Source organism: Callospermophilus lateralis, chromosome 19 (assembly GCF_048772815.1).
Source record: "Callospermophilus lateralis isolate mCalLat2 chromosome 19, mCalLat2.hap1, whole genome shotgun sequence".
NCBI classification, from domain to species: Eukaryota; Metazoa; Chordata; class Mammalia; order Rodentia; family Sciuridae; genus Callospermophilus; species Callospermophilus lateralis.
Window position 1 is genome coordinate 6,339,905 of NC_135323.1, and position 17,001 is coordinate 6,356,905.

Below are 17,001 nucleotides of genomic sequence, written 5' to 3' on the forward strand. Positions count from 1 at the left end.
GGTTGCCTTGTCCACTTGAACCATTAATTTCCCCTTGATATCACTGTCCCAGACAGCAATTTCTTTCTTCCCTATAACCTACAGTCTTGAGTGCCTAATTGTTTCAACTGGAATTGCATTAGCTGCCAAGCATATAAGAGAAGCTAGATTCTTAAAGGACCAAAGTCAGGAGAAATGAAAAGGGAAATTTTCTTGATTTCTACAAGTGTACCCACCAAACAATTGCTTAAACAGGCTAGATTATGCTGCAGAAACACACGGCACCAGTATGTCCATTCTTTAACATGAAATTTATTTTTCATTCCCACAAAGTACATTACAGGTCTGGGGGCTTCAGAAAACCTGACCTCTAAGCTGGGACTCAATATTACTGATGGCTTTGATCTTGTGGCTCCTCTACTCATGTGTTTCCATGATTAAGGCAGGAAAGGAGAGTACTAGAGTCTTGCACCAGAAAACAAATGTGTCAGCCCAGAAGTGAGGCTTCTGCCCATGACCCACTGACCAAATCTCTCATGATCCTACCTTACTGCAAGAAACAAGAAAGCTAAACCATTCTTTTTACCTCCTTTCTTCTAAATTCACTGGAATACAATCTCCATGAAAGGATGTGTTCTCTCCTTTGCTGTCTCTTCAGAGTCTAGGACAGCGTCCAGAACACAATAGAGCTGAGTGACTGCAGTATCCGTAAGAAATACATGTATGTCCTGAGAGAATGGTCCAAGTCCCAAGGGTCTAAGGCTGAAAGACTAGGCAGACCACAGCCTCAGAGCTGGCTGTGCTTAGAAAATAAACTTGGTGCAACTGACCTCAGAGATAAAACAGAATTACTGCCAAGAGCTCCTGACCAATAGCTCAGGTGGTTCTCGTGATGTACACAATAAAACACTAAAGCCAAGAATCAAGTCATCTTAGCCTAATAACCGTAAGTGCTCAATTTCTGAATGGAGTTGCCACAAATGCCATTTGCCTCCTTAATGTAGCTGGCCAGTCCAACTTACCACTGGGAAGCAGGGGAAAGGGAAAGAACATATACTCACCATGTTTCTATGGGCAAGGCACTGTTTTAGGTGCTGTACTTTCATCAATCCATCTAATCCCCAAACAACCCTGAATTGAATGATATCTCTATTTTAGAGAGAAAATGGAGACAAGAGTGTTTCACAAACCAACCAAGAAATGCCAATCAAGAAACATAAGTGTTTTACAAGCTAGAATTCAATATAACACATTATTCAGGCTGGCTGTGTGCGGATAACGTAATAATAAGCCTTCATATATGATAGATGATGCTATGTGATAGTCCACAGACCCTCTAGCAATGAGTTCTTAAGCCTGTGTATGTGTGTTTGGGGGAGAGGTACTGGGGATTGAACCCAGGTCCTTACCTATGCCAGGTAAGCACTCTAACACTAAGCTACATCCTCAGCCCTTTTTAAATTTTGAGACAGCATCTCCCTATTGCCCAGGCTGGCCTGGAACTTGTGATCTTCCTGCCTTGGCCTCCCAAGAAGCTGGGATTACAGATATGCACCATACTGGCCCTCCATCTCTTTGAATCTCAACTTCTCATTTAAGAGAGACTTGGAAGAGATAATTTCTTAATCTCTTTCTTGACATACCTAAAAGCCATACCAGGAACAAACCTGAGTTACTGTTTTGTCAGTTTTAAGAAAATCCATAGGCTATGAAGACTGACAGCAATCCATCAAATTTATCACCTATACTGTGCTGGAAAGAACAGACAGGTAGACCCTGCTTAAGAACTTTCAGTATGAGACATAACAACATGGATGTAGATCTACCTATACTTGCCCAACACCAATCATCAGTTATCAAACTTTCCTTTTAGGAACCCAAACTCTGCAGAATACATGTTCATATAGCACACACACATTCCAGTTCTCATACAAACTCTTTTGTTCTTAAGAAACAAAAGCCAAATTAAGAAGTAAACAAAAACTGTAAGAAGTTTATCCTAAACTTTCTTTCATCCTTGGACAAGTGCTAATTTTTATGACTGCTTTATCCTGACATCTTGAGGTAAGGAAACAGTCTATTTTTATCACAGAAAATCCTTACATCTAATATATATTCATGGCTACAAATTCCAACCCGTTTTCATATGCTCTCACTAAAAATGTTTTCCATTTTTCAAACACCACCAATGCGAGGCATAAATAGTGCATTATTAGTCCACCTGGCAGATTCCCTAGTGGTGAAGTAAATATTTTTTTATCACAGTAAAATTTGTGATAAATCTAAATAAATCTGCTAACAGGAAGGATTCAAGAGCTTAAGTTGCTAAAAAGTTCAAGAAACTCCAATGATGTCCACTCTAGTGAACAGTGTCTAATGACAAGAGAAAGGAAAAAAATCTAATTTAGCTCCTGGAAAAAACTTTCCATTTGAATTAATTTCTGCCCCACAAGATTATTGAAAATGTTAAGCCTGTTACCCTGAAGACAATGGTTTCAATTAAATATAGATAAATGTTCACTGTTTTTCATCTTGGAAGACTATATTACAAATGTTTCTACTATGTTGAAGTGACTGGAGAGATCAATGCAAAACCATCTGTATTTATTTCTGTCATCACTGAGAACTACTAACTGGCTGCATCTGCTATCTAAAGCTGAAATTGCTATTTTCCGTGTACAATCCCAAAAGAGCCCTTTCCCTTATCCAGATGCTCTTAGAACATCTCTTATGCTAAGGAATTCCCTGACAGTTAAAAGTAAAAACAGTAAGTAGTACAACTAATGTATCCATGGCTGGGTCAATCTTTCTATGAATCATATGATATATGTACCCAATTTTCTGATGAGGAAAAATTCTTCATGCTTCATGATTTTGCATTTTTTCAGTGTCAAACTCCATTTGATGAATTTCTTCAGAATAAGGACACTGGACAAGTTTCCCTTCATCGGTGGAGTTTCTGGTGTCTAAGAAGGCTTGACCGTCTGCTGAAATTTCTCTTGCATATACCACAGGTATAAGGCTGTTCACCTGTGTGGGTTCTCCTGTGTTTAATGAGATGGGAGTTCTGACTGAATTTTTTCCCACATTCGTGACATGTAAAGGGCTTCTCTCCTGTGTGAGTTCTTTGGTGTGTGTGAAGGTTTGTATTTTGACTGAAGCTTTTCCCACACCATGAACACTTATATGGTTTTATTCCTTGGTGTGTTGTTAAGTGCTTATTAAGATCTGAACTCCATCTAAACCTCTTATCACACTGTTGACACTTATAAGGCTTCTCTTCTGTGTGAATTCTTTGATGCTTAATAAGGTCAGAGCTAACTCTGAAGTTTTTCCCACATTCCTGGCATTTAAAAGGCTTTTCTCCTGTACGGTCTTTCTTGTGAAGGTCCATAAGTTTTAGCAGCTCTTGTTTCCATGTTGAAAGTTTCTTTCTTTTCTTTACTGGAAAATCTCGGTGCCATTTTCCTATTCTGTGGGTATCACCATGATTTTCTTTGCCCATTGTTTTCTGGGGAACTTTCACTTTGGCCTTTTTTGATACTGTATCTCTTGGTGCTTGTATTTCCAAGTCAGAAAGAGATACAGGCTGATAATTTTCAGTGTCCTTTTTTTGTTTTAACCCTGCTGGAATAAACATAAGAATAAGGCATCTGTGTCCTAGAACAACAGAACCCAAGGAAGGAAAAATTCAATGGTGATTTATTAAAACAAACAAAATGAATATGGGTTAAAAAAAATCAGACCAGCAGAACCTTAGACTGTTAAGTCCATGTAAAGGATCACATCAAGGTACAAGTCTCCTCCTCCCATGGTATATTTACCTGTAGGAGACTCTCTGGGATAGTCTTTGAACTCTGATGATCCTTGAACCCATGGCTCTTCCCCTTGCTCTAGACGGGAGATCACTTTGGGTTTGGGGAGCACAAATAATGCTGTGAAATGGGTAAAATGAGGTCAAAGACTTCAACTTCACAATGAATTGATCTATTAATTTCAGACTACTCAGGAAGACAGAAGGACATGATCATGTAAACATGATCTGGTATCATGTTTACACTATATCATACTGCATTCATGGTTGGATGTGCAAGCAGAGGCTAAGAAATAAACCCCAAGGTAGATCAATGAAAAGGATATAGGGAATAGAAACTCAGTGTACATTTTCCCTCTTCTGTTACCAAGAATACACTCTGTTCAACCAAAAGGGAACCAAATTCCAGAGGTTACAAGAAATACAGGCTGGTCTTAATAACTCAAGAAAATTCATACTGGATAAGACCATGTATAGTGGAGCCAATATGAAAGTCTGTAAATTAGTATCATATCCACAAATAACTGCTGTTATACTTATAACTGTTTATTTAGATTTACTTATTTAGCACCAGGCCATGGATGAGGATGGATTTCTACCCCTCTTATAGTTCACAGTTCTACATTCAGGTAGAAGAAATGGACCAAGAACACTTGGTAGACCTTTTCTAAATAGTTTGGCCAGTATGAGAACTATATATCATTCATTCTTTCAAGAAATATTTATTGGAACTGTGGATGTAACTCCAGGGTATAGCATGTGCTTTGCATGCACAAGGTCCTGGGTTCAATCCTCAGTACCAAAAATAAGTTAATATCTTGTTTTTATTTATTTATTTATTGAGTGGATATAATGCTCTATGGGCTGGAGCTATAGTGGTAAAGAAGCTCAATGTCCTGATTTTAGAAAGCTTATATTCTAGTATACTAGTAAAGCAAGTGAGTAAATAAAACAAGCCAAAGAATGTCAAGAAGCAATAAATGTTTTGAAGAATACTGATTACAAAAGAGTCTTATGATTCTACTCTGGGAAGCATTCTTTGACAAAGTATTGCTTGAGCAGAAACATAAAAGTTGAGAATTTTACAACGTGGTAGAAAAGTGTGCCAAGCAGAGGAGAAAGAGAAGCAGAAATGAGTATGCAAAATCAAGAAACACGGGAAAACCAATGTGGCTAAAGAGGATTAAGCAAAGGTACTTGTGGCAGGAGGCAAGGCCAGATCATGGAGAGTCTGAGTGCTCTGATAAGGATAATAAGCTTATTTTGAATTTAAGAAATCACTGCATAATTCTGAAGCAATAAAATGTTATAATCCAAAGAAATTCTTAAAAGATCACTCTGGACATTGTGTGATAAACAGATAGTGGGAGGGCAAGAGTAGAGGCAAGGCAACAGAGTTAGAAAGCTATCTGGTTTGAGATGATGCTGCCTTAGATGAGGATGCTAACAGAGTTCAAGAGGTTGAGTCATAGGTGAAGTCAGTACATAATAAAGTGGAGCTAAGACAACTTGCTTATGGGTTACTAATGGGATATGATGGCAAAATTAAAGAATAACTATTTTTTTTTTGTTGTTGCCTGAACCATCTAGATAATCCTTTGCCAAGATGGGAAAGATGTGTACGAGCAGATTTGGGATAAAAGAAAGGAAATGGATCACGAATTCTATGCATGATAAGAAATCTCCATGTACATTTGGGAAAAGCTCCCACACCATCTAGTTGAGAACCAACCAGCTATTGAGAAATCTCATGGGATTTCATTCCTAGTAAGCCAAGAATGAGTCAGGTTACTTGATTTCTACACATGGGAGGAAAAATCTTTACCTAACGAGATGACAGTCTCATAGTTTTCCTGCATTACATCATTGTAGAGAGCCTTCTGAGTGGGATCCAATAATTCCCATTCTTCCTGGGAAAAATACATGGCTACTTCTTCAAATGTCAACAAGCTCTAAGGAAAATAATGGACTTAGTTTAGTACTTACATTACTACAGAAGCAGCCCAAACACCTAGATAAGAACTGTACGGTAGGCCAGGCTATGAAGGAATTAACAGTACATGATTATAGTTATGTGCCACTTAAGAATGTTTTGGTCAATAGGCCACACATATGAAGGTCATTCTGTAATATTATAATGAAGCTAGAAATTTTCTATTGCTTAATGACATCATGCAACAATGCCTTTCTTATGTGTTTGTAGTGATTCTGGTATAAATAAACCTTCTGGGCTACTAGTTGTACAAAAGTATAACATACAGTAATGTACAGTACATATTGATTAAAAACACATTTATTTTTTAAGTTATTGGTTTATGTATTTACCATATTTTTAATTGTTAGGAGTGTACTCCTGGTATACTGGGAAAAAGAAAGTTTACTAGAAAACAGTATCCCAATGTTGTGATAGCAGCAGCTTCATACATTTTGTACTTACCATGTCTCTTGACTACATCAACAGGTCTCACTGAATAAGTGACTTACATGATCTAGGGATGTGTAAGCACCATTTATGATGTTTGCACAATGACAAAGTTGTTTAACGACACATTTCTCAGAAAGTATCCCCACCATCATGCAACACCTGACTGCATTATAAAAAGAAAGAAGCCAGAAATGGGTGAAAGGATTGGCAAACAGCCTAAGAGGTACCCCAAGTGACAAAGAGTGGATCTAACATGCTTCTGAGTTCCTCCTGGATAGTATGAATAATGGATAGCAGGAAAAGGCAACTCTAAACAGCTAAAAACCAAAGCTCACCTGGGATTCAGACAAGACAAGATCAGGTGCCAATGTCCAGTCTTTGGTGTTTTTCTGTTCAGAAAAGGCTAGACTCTGCTGAGCAGGTACATCTGTGGGTGGAAAAAGAACCAGAGGAAATTTCTCTTGTCTGTAAACCTCTTGAGTTTATTTCTGAAATACAGATCCTCTTTACAAGTGCTGTGGTGACAGAGTGGCTTCTCATAAATAAGAACAAAGTACCTACCAAATTCTTAGAACTAGTTCCCCAGTTGCCTGTTAACTTAGTCATGAGAAATTAATAAAATCCCTTTTCATTTTCCATTCATTCACAAATTGTTCTGAGTTAGGCAATAATTAAAGATATTCCAAAATGAAGCACTCAGGGACTCCTGTATACAAGAAATGAACTTGTCTTTTATTATTTTTTTCCTGGTGCACAATTGTCTTCACATTCTGCCACTAACAGCCCCTTTGCTTTTGCTTAAAGCACCCCCCCCCCTTTTTTGGTACCAGGTATTGAACTCAGGGATACTTGACCACTGAGCCACATTCCGACCTTTTTTTGATTTTATTTAGAGACAGGGTGTCACTGAGTTGCTTAGTGCCTGGCTCTTTGCTGAGGCTGGCTTTGAACTCGCAATCCTCCTGTCTCAGCCTCCCAAGCTGTGGGATTACAGTTGTGTGCCACTATGCCCAGAGGGTAAAAGTCCATTTCTGATTGTAATTCTTTTTGTATTTTATGAATATGAGTGGCCCCAACCTTCCTGCTTTGTTTCTTTTCCTTCTCTCCACTTTTCTAAGGAATGGAGTTCATGGTGTTATTACCAGGGTTTTGTAGTTTGAATGTTTCTACACCCCAGGCCAACCCCTACCTTTGCCACTGTCTGAAGGGACATCATAACTGCTAATCATGACTGCTTTCACAGATCTACAGAACTGGGTACCCAAAATATGACCACTACATTTTGGTTTAACAAATTACTATCACATTTCTCAGAAAGAAATTATCATGAAATTCCTTACCACTCTCAAATACAGACTCTGTTTCTTTACAAATACTCCTGCTCAGATGTTCTTGTATACCCTGGTATGTATTCCAAAGTTCTTCATCCTGAGACTTGCCTTCTGATTGAGACTCTGCTGGCTTCACCTTTAAGCCTGGGGCCTCTGCTGTTTCTCCCAAAAGTACTGGCTCCTTTCCCAGCTCATGGATTTCAACCTAGAAATAATCCCCATCCTTGTTACTGCAGAACTTTCTTTTGGTTGGGAAGTGGAACAGACAGTGGAACAAATGTATACTCCAAACTATAAGCTTGAAACAAAACAGCAACCGCATACAAATCTACCTCAGGCCACTACCAAGGTTGGGCACTGAACCTATTCTTATACTGACTTGGTCTGGCTTTTTCCTTTGCCTTAGATCCTTTCCTGGGTGATTTCCTATCTTCTCATTTTCTATAAAAATTAAGGAATTAAATAAAAGTTTTCCTGTCAACCACATTTACCCCATAACTAGGGGAGGTTTTCATAGGGAAAGTGAATAAATTAAAGAAAATGAGAGGGAGAACGGCTCCCACACCCAGATGATTGATACCAAAAGTCCTGCCCTGTAAACTTCCTAGTAGGTCTAAGGTCAGCAGGTGTTTGGCACCTGCCAAGGGTATACCCTTTTTTCTCACTCACCAGCAAAGCCAAGAACAAGCCACAAAGGAATGGTAATGGAGACCCTTAAGGTAAGGAAGCAACTATCCCTCAATGTCTTTCTTCTTGTAGCTACTCTGTTGGGATTTTCCTTCTTTCCAAATTTTTGCTTCCCTCTTCTCTATTTTCTTCTTTCCCTTTGCAGTTTCCCCTAGTTGTTTGAATTCCTCCTTTATTATCCTTGCTCTCCTTTGGTCTCTAGGCATCCTCCCTATTTTGGATCTACCCTCACTCACCTCATTGGCTTTTATTTGTTTTTAAGAATTCAGGTTCTGTCTCCTCAGGCAAGATTACCCCATTAATCATGGGTCCAAAAAAGAGCAAAATTCAATTATTTTTTCTGTAAAGTCAAGGAAATCCCTACTGTGGTCTATGGAACTAGTGGACATTTCCTTTCCTGTATGCTTATGATTTCAAGTCCCAACGTAAATGCCTTAAAAGCACAGTACAGTAGAACTAATTCATCATTTCTCAATTAACTTCCCCCATCCCTATTATATCCACCCTCATCCTATTTCACTATACATGTTAGAAATCTTCCTTCTCACCCCATTCCTCCTTTGACCAGATTCCCTTTGTAAGTGTTCCACCAAGTCAACAGCCTCCTCAACGCTCTGTGGATGGTGTTTCTGCATCCAGGCCTGCATCTCCCTGGGCAGAATGGTCAGGAACTGCTCTAGCACCAGCAATTCCAAGATTTCCTCCTTTGAGTGAATCTCTGGTCTTAACCACAGACGGCATAATTCCTGAAGCTGGCTGACAGCTTCACGGGGTCCAGCTCTTTTGGGATAATGGAAGTTCCGGAAATGCCAGCAAGAACTCTTGGGATCCAGACTGTCTGTTTGTGCAGATTGCTTACTTTGATTGGAGCTCTGTGTCACAGGCCCCTTAGTCTCCCACAGAGTTCTGATCTGAGGGTCCAAATGCTCAACCACCTTCAGATCTAACATCATCATTCTGCCCTAGCACCAGTTTTGCTCCTGTGTTTGGCACCCTGCTGGTGCCACCTTTGATAAATTAGGCCCGTCTGCTCTGGTATAAAAATCAATGTAAGTATCTTCTTCCTACAGATGTTGAGGGCAGAAAAAAAAGTACATGTCAATAAGAAAGTCACACAAACCTTAATACTTGCTATTTATTGAGGAAAATGGACAGAAAAGGTCCTATCTTACCTTCCCTTTAAAAATCAATAGCCAGGTCCTTTACTTCTCTCCTTTTCTATTACTCAAAGCACAACCCAGCTCAGAGTAGATAACATTTAACAACTCAGGAAAGGTTGGTAGTTGAGAAAATTGGCATCTACTGGTTTAGGATTATCCTAGGACAATTGGTGTGCTTCCTAGCTCATGTTTCTCACAAGTGAAGAATAAGAGAAAATCAGATTAGGAGAAATTGAGTTCCTCTTAAATTTTAACAGGTCAACCCAGTCTGTCTTTAGTAAGGGGGTATAACTTCTAATGACCTTCATTTATTTGTGAAGATAGAAGTCTTCACTTCATGGAACAGTTGATAGTGCCCTTTCCATTGTACGGATGATGGCAGGAGAGCTTAAGAGAAGGAAACCAAAATAAAAGGAAAATAATTAAGGGGAAAGGCAGCCATATTCTTCTCCAAAAGCATTTCCCAACTAATCAACTAAATGCTCATTATTATTTTTTGCAAGACATACACAGGACGCTATGCAAATGATTTAAATGAATTTTTAACCTAGAAACCCCCCCCCCACAGCTGGCTTTTATTTACAAATTATCCAGTTTTTGAAAAAGAGCAGATGTGATGGCACATGCCCATATTCCCACAAGTAGAGGCAAGAGGATTCTAAGTTTGAAGCCAGCCTTAGCAACTTACTGAGACCCTGTCTCAAAATAAATAAGAGCTGGGATGTAGCTCAATGGTAGAGCACCCCTGGGTTCAATCCCCAATGTTGGGAAAAGGTATAATGGCAGCTACATCCAAAAAACACCCCAACATGGCGCCTGAGAAGCTTCTCTTCCTGCCTCTGCCTTTCCTGCCGGTGCCAAAAACCCCCCGCCGGCGCCAATTTCAAATCTCGCTGGCAGGAAACCTTAGCCCCAATAAGAACTAATTTCGTGGGCTCCGGAACTGACATCTGGAAGACCTTACCAATAAACGAGTAACCCGTCATTTACCTAAGCCCTGCCATCTCTCCTTAGATCTATATAAGCCCATAGCCTTTTGTAATAAAGTGGAACTCTCCCAGGGAAGCGTCTTGCGTGGAGGAATTCTTTCACCCAAAACTTAAAAAAGAGAGAGAGAGAGAGAGAGAGAGAGAGAGAGAGAGAGAGAGAGAGAAGGGGAGTTGGTGATGGGGTGTGACCCTCTGCGACTCATTTCTTCAAGGGTTATTTAAATCTCTAGGGGAGGCTAAGAAAAGCTCTGCCGAAATGCCACAGGCATTCAAAGAAAAGCCCCCAGTGAAGCATGCTACCCAGCCGTCCCCGCTGTGGAGCCCGGGGCTCGTCCTCCTTTGGCCTGGGCTGAAACTGCTGCGGGAGGTGCCGCCGGCCCTCCCGCGACCCAGAGGGAAGCATTCCGGGAGCAGCGGCACACGCCCCAGCTAGCCCCGCTGAGGCCCGCTCCCACGCAAAGGGCGCCAGAAAAGCCTTCAGAGCTGGGCGGTGGCCTCGCCCGGGCCGTACCCGCCGCAGGCTCTGGCCGCCCGGGCCGGATGCCGCCACCTACAGAACACCCGTCTTCCCGGGAGGGCAGCTCCTCGGTTACCTCGCACGGCTCGGCTCCGCTTCCAGCTGCCCCAGGCTCAAGCGAGCCACCGCCGCCCTACGAATCGCGGCGCTCCGCCCGCCCCAATGCAGGCGCGCTGGCGGCCGAAAGCCACGGACACCCGCCGGGCCTTCGTTGGACAAGACGCCCACCCGCAGCGTCTCGGTTGTGGTCCCTGAGCCGCGCGCGGCGGGAAGCGGAAATGACGTGCAGCCACTCCCCTCCCTCGCGTTGATGTGCCCCACGGCCGCGAGCCCGCGCTCACGGCGCTCGGGAGGGGTCCCACCTGCAGGTAGGGCGGGGCGCGCCCCACGTGTCCGCAAGGCTTTCTGGAAGGGCCGCGCAGCGCCTGCCCCGCGGCTGGGGGCGCTGTTTGCTTGTGAGGCAGGTAGCTCCGCCTCCGCGGGCCTCCGGGCTCTGCCGCTCCCCGCAGCTTGCCTCCCCGCAGGGCTCCGGGCCTTTGGTCTGGTCCTGGCAGTGCCTGAGCTCTGCACGAGACAGAATCGCGCCGGAGGTTCCCCAGCGTTCGCAGTGTCAGACTGTGCCAGTCAGAGGTTGCATGCTCGGTGAAATGTGTGTAGCCGGCGCTGGAGTCCGCGAGAAACCCGGAGGGCCGAAGCAACTTCAGCAACATCACTAGTGAGAACTCCAAGGAGGTGAAAGTTGATTTGGGGTTGGGGGAAATTATAAAAGGCCTTGAGGAATTTTGCCCACAGCAGAGTGGGGACACTTGTACAGAAAAGTATAAGAGGAGGCTTGAAAACTGAAAAAGTTAGAATAAAAGATGGGAAGTACATTTTCAGAGTCAGGCTATGTTTAGAGGGAGAGTTTCAGAAGTAGTTTGTTGTGTTTTTTTAAAAGGCTTATATGGACCTTATTGCATTTGAGAAAATCAATAACGGAGCTCCAGTTGGAGGGTTTTTGACGGCACATCTTTCTAGGGCAGTTCAACCAGAGGTAAGTTTAAAGTCAGAATGAAGACAGGGACCATTATACTACTTCTGTTTGGGAACAGAATGTTATTATAATCATCTGAGGCAGAGGTCTTGAAAAAAAATACACACACATACATATTTAGTTGTAGATGAACACAATATTTTATTTATTTGCTTTTATGTGGTGCTAAGGATCAAACCCAGTGCCTCACATGTGTGAGGCAAGTGCTCTACCACTGAGCTGTAACCCCAGCCCCAGATCTTGAACCTTTTTAAATGAGATTAAACAGATAGTAATGAGCATTAGCCTCAATCATTTGGATATGTATCAAAGAAGGTTCATTTCCTTAGATCTTAATCAGGTTGAGAATTAATTCTTTAAAAAGTAAGTATGGTTCTCAGCCTTTCATAACTAGTAATAACTTAGCATTGAGAATCTCATCACCTGGCCTAATGCTGAACATATAACTAGAACTTATTAAGTTGAATAACGGAAACTTATGCCAGCAGTGCCCTTATATCTCATTAGTTGGTTAAAGGGAGAAGAAGGGGGAAAGAGAAACTGTGGAGAGAAGGAGGAAACAAAGCAAAATGATGAATAGCAAATGAGGGCCACTAATGCTTTTCACTGTGTGAGGTTTGGTGCCACAGTTGCTTACCCTTCCTGTTGAGCCCATAAAAGTTCCCTGGCTCTTGATGCATCTCTCCCTGCTTGTGCACTCTTTTAGAAGTGATGAATGTACAGCTAGGAAACAACAAAATACAATGAATTAATTTGGGGATATCTGTTCAACTGCCATAGTGGACAATGTTTTTTCTGGGTAACTGACTAGAGATAATGGTGCTACTATTGGCTAACAAATAATATACTCTTTTATCATTTATAATAGTTACCACTTAGTAGTTGCTTGATTTTAGCCTGTCATTGGCTCTACCATCTAAATATATTCTTTCATGATTTTCTTAGTGTTCTGTAACTCAGAGTTGGCATATCTAGCAACAAATGTTTGAGGAAGACTGTTGCTCTGACTCTTCTGGGTTTTTAGATGAGAGACTTGAGAAATCTATATAGTTGGGGAATAAATGGGGCAGTCAGACTCTGATGTAATGGGAAGGAAAAAGAACAAATACTAATCATTCTCCTCATTTCTGACATATTTTTTTCTTCATAGCACCTGGAGTGGATACAAGTGGCAGTTTTTGTTTCTTATGAAATTGTTTCTGGAATGAAAACCATGGAATTAGAGTAGAACATTTCTCAAGACCTACAATGGCTTTGGGCAACACCAGGAGCTCCTAAAAGGATTATCTGAGAGTATAGAAAAGTTTGGCAACAGAAGGAACTATGAGAAGCAATTGATCAGAAATACCATTAGAGAAATCTTTTGAATTCTTCAGACAATTGATTCTTGGTGCAAATTAAGTAAAATCTATACTGAAGAAAAATATGAAAAGTATATTGACATCCTAATGTAAACAGGAAAAAAAGAGAAATGGTAGACTTTTTTTTAAAACTATGGTTAAGTATTTGTAAAACTTCAGATTTAGCTCTGAGAATTTCCGTGATTCTGAAGCTTGATATCCCAAATGTGGAACCTTTTCAATGAAAAAGAATAATTTAGAATACATCTTATATACCCAAGAAAGATGACCTGAGAGTGAAAAAGTGCTACAAACAAATTGTTTACATATAATCTTGGCAACAAAATTCACACTCAGGTTAAAGCTCAGTTTGAGACTGCTATATTGAATACAATAAAGATTGAATTTCATTCATATGTGCAACAGAACCTACTGACTTTTCTTCACTTAGAAATTCTATATAACTGTCCCCAAGCTCTAGCTCTTCAGGTGTTCCAGTGTCAGGGTCCTTGAGGCTTGATGAACTGTTGCCCAGTGAAGGCTTCATACAGAGCAATATGAGCACAGTTTTCTGTTCCAGCAGTGAGGTAAAACCAGGTCATTTTGGAAGAACCCATACTGCATCTCTGCTATACAAGATAACCCTGTCATTACCTTTGAGTTTTTCATACTCCTTTCTCAAGCATCAACTTTGTATTACAGATTTAATCCACCTGGTTCTGTTCTTATGAGCACATGTCTCTCAATGCCTCTACTCTTCATTTTGTCCCTTTTCCTCTGTTGAATTAGAGAATATATGCAGGTACCCCTATCAGGGAGAGAAAACAATGGGGTTCCAAAAACTTATTTCCTGTGTCTTTGGTAGTGGCAATTTTGAGAGTACGTAAGACTAACAATTCAATCATGAGCCCTTATTCCTTTCAGCCCATTACCCTCCAATACAAATGCTGCAACCTTCCAGGACTCTCCACTAGCTTTTTATTATTTTAAAATGTTTTTCCCAATTCAGTAAGGTATTTCCCTTTTATTTTTTTGGCTGTTTGAAATCAAAATCACTATGAATAAGAGAGGGAAATATACAACATTGAATTTGGAGGAAAAAATGAAGGTTCTCAGCAGGATTGAAGCTGGACGATCTCTTAAAAATGTAATGGATGAATTTGGAATCAGTAAATCAACATTTTATGACATTAAAAAGAATAAGAAATTGATTTTGGATTTTGTACTGAAACAGGACATGCCATTAGTAGGAGCTGAAAAGAGAAAGAGGACAACAGGAGCTAAATATAGTGATATAGATGACGCAGTATACATGTGGTACCAACAGAAACGCTCAGCTGGTGTCCCTGTTAGAGGCGTGGAGCTTCAGGCTGCTGCAGAGAGATTTGCGCAATGTTTTGGACGAACAGACTTCAAAGCCAGCACTGGTTGGCTTTTTAGATTTCGAAATAGGCATGCAATTGGGAACCGAAAAGTATGTGGAGAACAGATCGTAAGTTCAGCTTCAGAAAATGTTGAGCCGTTTAGACAAAAACTGTCCTTGATAATCAAAGAGGAGAAACTGCATCTAGCTCAGGTATACAGTGGGGATGAGACAGACCTCTTTTGGAAGTCAATGCCAGAAAACACTCAGGCAAGTAGAAAAGATATCTGCCTGCCAGGGAGGAAAATAAACAAAGAACGGTTGTCTGCCCTTTTATGTGCAAATGCAGATGGAACTCATAAGTTAAAATCAATTATTATTGGCAAATTAAAGCTGCCCAAAAGTGTGAGAGAGGACACAAGTTCATTACCTGTGATATATAAACCCAGTAAAGATGCTTGGTTCACCAGGGAATTGTTTTCAGAATGGTTCTTTCAAAACTTTGTTCCTGAGGTTCGGCATTTTCAAATTAATGTCCTAAGATTCCATGAAGAGGATGTCAGGGCATTGTTACTTCTGGACAGTTCCCCAGCTCACCCTTCTGCTGAATCACTAACCAGTGAGGATGGTCGAATAAAATGTATGTTCTTTCCTCATAACTCTTCAACTTTGATCCAACCAATGAATCAGGGTGTGACCTTGAGCTGCAAACGACTTTATAGATGGAAGCAACTTGAAGAGAGTCTGGTAATTTTTGAAGAAAATGAAGATGAGCAAGATAAAGGGGAAAACGGGATTTCCAAGATTAAAATCTACAATATAAAAAATGCAGTTTTTAACTGGGCAAGAAGTTGGGATGAAGTAAAGCAAATAACCATAGTAAATGCCTGGGAAAATCTTCTTTACAAAAAGGAACCTGACTATGCTCTCCAAGGCTTAGAAAGTAGAGATTACAGAGAGATTCTTGAAAAATGTGGTGAGTTAAAAACTAAGGTATATGATGATAAGGTGTGGTTAAATGGAGTGGATGAAGAAAAGGGTTGTCCTCCAAAAACTAAAGGTAGAGTTACAAAGGGAGTTGCCCAAAGAGAAGGAATTGAGAAGCAGGCTACTGAATTTAAGTTATCTGCTGTGAGAGAAAGTTTGGACTACCTTCTTGACTTTGTGGATGCCACACCTGAATTTCAAAGGTTTCATTCCACACTGAAAGAGATGCAACAAGAAGTAGTCAGGAAACAGTTCCAGAGTAGAATCCATTCAAGAATTGGTAGTTTTTTGATACCTAGGCCTCATAATATTAAAGATACCTTTAATATGCCCTCAACTTCTGGTTCTAGTAATTAAATTTTTGTGTTTAAAGATTTCTGCAGTTACATGATCATGTTTGACGTAAGCCTACTGTAATTGTCATTGTTTTTATCAACTGACATTATTTTGCATATCAGTGTTCATTTACATATTGGTTATAAACTATACAGTTTGAAAATAATAAACTTTCGTTTCTTTAAATGTATGAATATATTATTATTTTCTATTTAAGATAAGACCTGGGGCTGGGGTTGTGGCTCAGTGGTGGAGTGCTTGCCTAGCATGTGCAAGGCCCTGGGTTCGATCCTCAGCACCATGTAAAAATAAATAAAATAAAGGTATGGTGTCCAACTACAACTAAAAAATAAAAATATATATAAGACCTGAATAATGAGGAATTACTGTCCCAGATTATCAAAGATAAAATGGCTGTAAGGAAAAGCACTAATTTATATTCAACTGTGTAGCTCAGTAGCAGAGCACATGTTTAGCATGTACAAGGATCTAGGTTCAACCTGCAGCACCAAAAACAAACCAAAAACTCACGTATTCCCAGCCTAAAGCAAAGAAGCTGTATGCAGATTAATTCTTACCTTTACGAAGATAAAGCTAGATTTGGCTTCTAATTTAATAGTATGCCACACTCTTCTTTAACTCTTACCACCTATTTAGTGTTTATTTTCCTCTTAGTTAAAGTAACATGCTGATTATTGAAGGTATATAAAAAGAAAATACCCAGTCCTATTGACCAATAATATCCTTTTAAAACTTGAGTCATTTTTAATTAGAAGGTTGCTATGTAAATAAAATATTATATCTTAACACTTTATGCATTGGATTAACATTTGTTGATTATATAGGATTGTATATATGTAGATTTACATAATCTTTATACTCATAACCTGTCCTATGCTCTCCAAGGCTTAGAAAGTAGAGGTGTATATTCTGATCCCTTTTTAAATAGGTAAGGAAACAAATAGAAGCTAGGTAACTTGATAAGGCCACAGAAGCTTATAAATGAGATTTAAATTCTATTTAATGCCAAAGGTCAGACT

At 40.2% G+C, this 17,001-nt stretch overlaps 1 protein-coding gene, 1 long non-coding RNA gene and 1 pseudogene across 3 annotated transcripts; 1 reads left to right on the top strand and 2 right to left on the bottom strand.

The window, feature by feature from the left end:
• Nucleotides 1-240: 240 nt before the first annotated feature.
• LOC143384710 (uncharacterized) lies at nucleotides 241-3,619 on the bottom strand (annotated as a pseudogene).
• A 114-nt stretch (nucleotides 3,620-3,733) lies between these two features.
• On the bottom strand, nucleotides 3,734-11,164 carry LOC143384706 (zinc finger protein 75D-like). The gene is made up of 6 exons (XM_076839789.2): nucleotides 10,979-11,164; nucleotides 8,785-9,300; nucleotides 7,559-7,754; nucleotides 6,554-6,645; nucleotides 5,619-5,745; nucleotides 3,734-3,914 (listed from the first exon to the last, which is right to left on the bottom strand). The coding sequence occupies exons 2-6, from the start codon at nucleotides 9,190-9,192 to the stop codon at nucleotides 3,736-3,738; spliced, it is 1,002 nt and encodes a 333-aa protein (XP_076695904.2). The 5' UTR covers nucleotides 9,193-9,300; nucleotides 10,979-11,164; the 3' UTR covers nucleotides 3,734-3,735.
• A 132-nt stretch (nucleotides 11,165-11,296) lies between these two features.
• On the top strand, nucleotides 11,297-16,147 carry LOC143384714 (uncharacterized). Of its 2 annotated transcripts, XR_013089419.2 has the most exons (3): nucleotides 11,297-11,634; nucleotides 11,840-11,935; nucleotides 13,086-16,147. It is a non-coding gene; the product is annotated as an uncharacterized LOC143384714 (long non-coding RNA). The 2 variants fall into 2 exon arrangements; XR_013089420.2 differs by lacking the exon at nucleotides 11,840-11,935.
• Nucleotides 16,148-17,001: the final 854 nt, after the last annotated feature.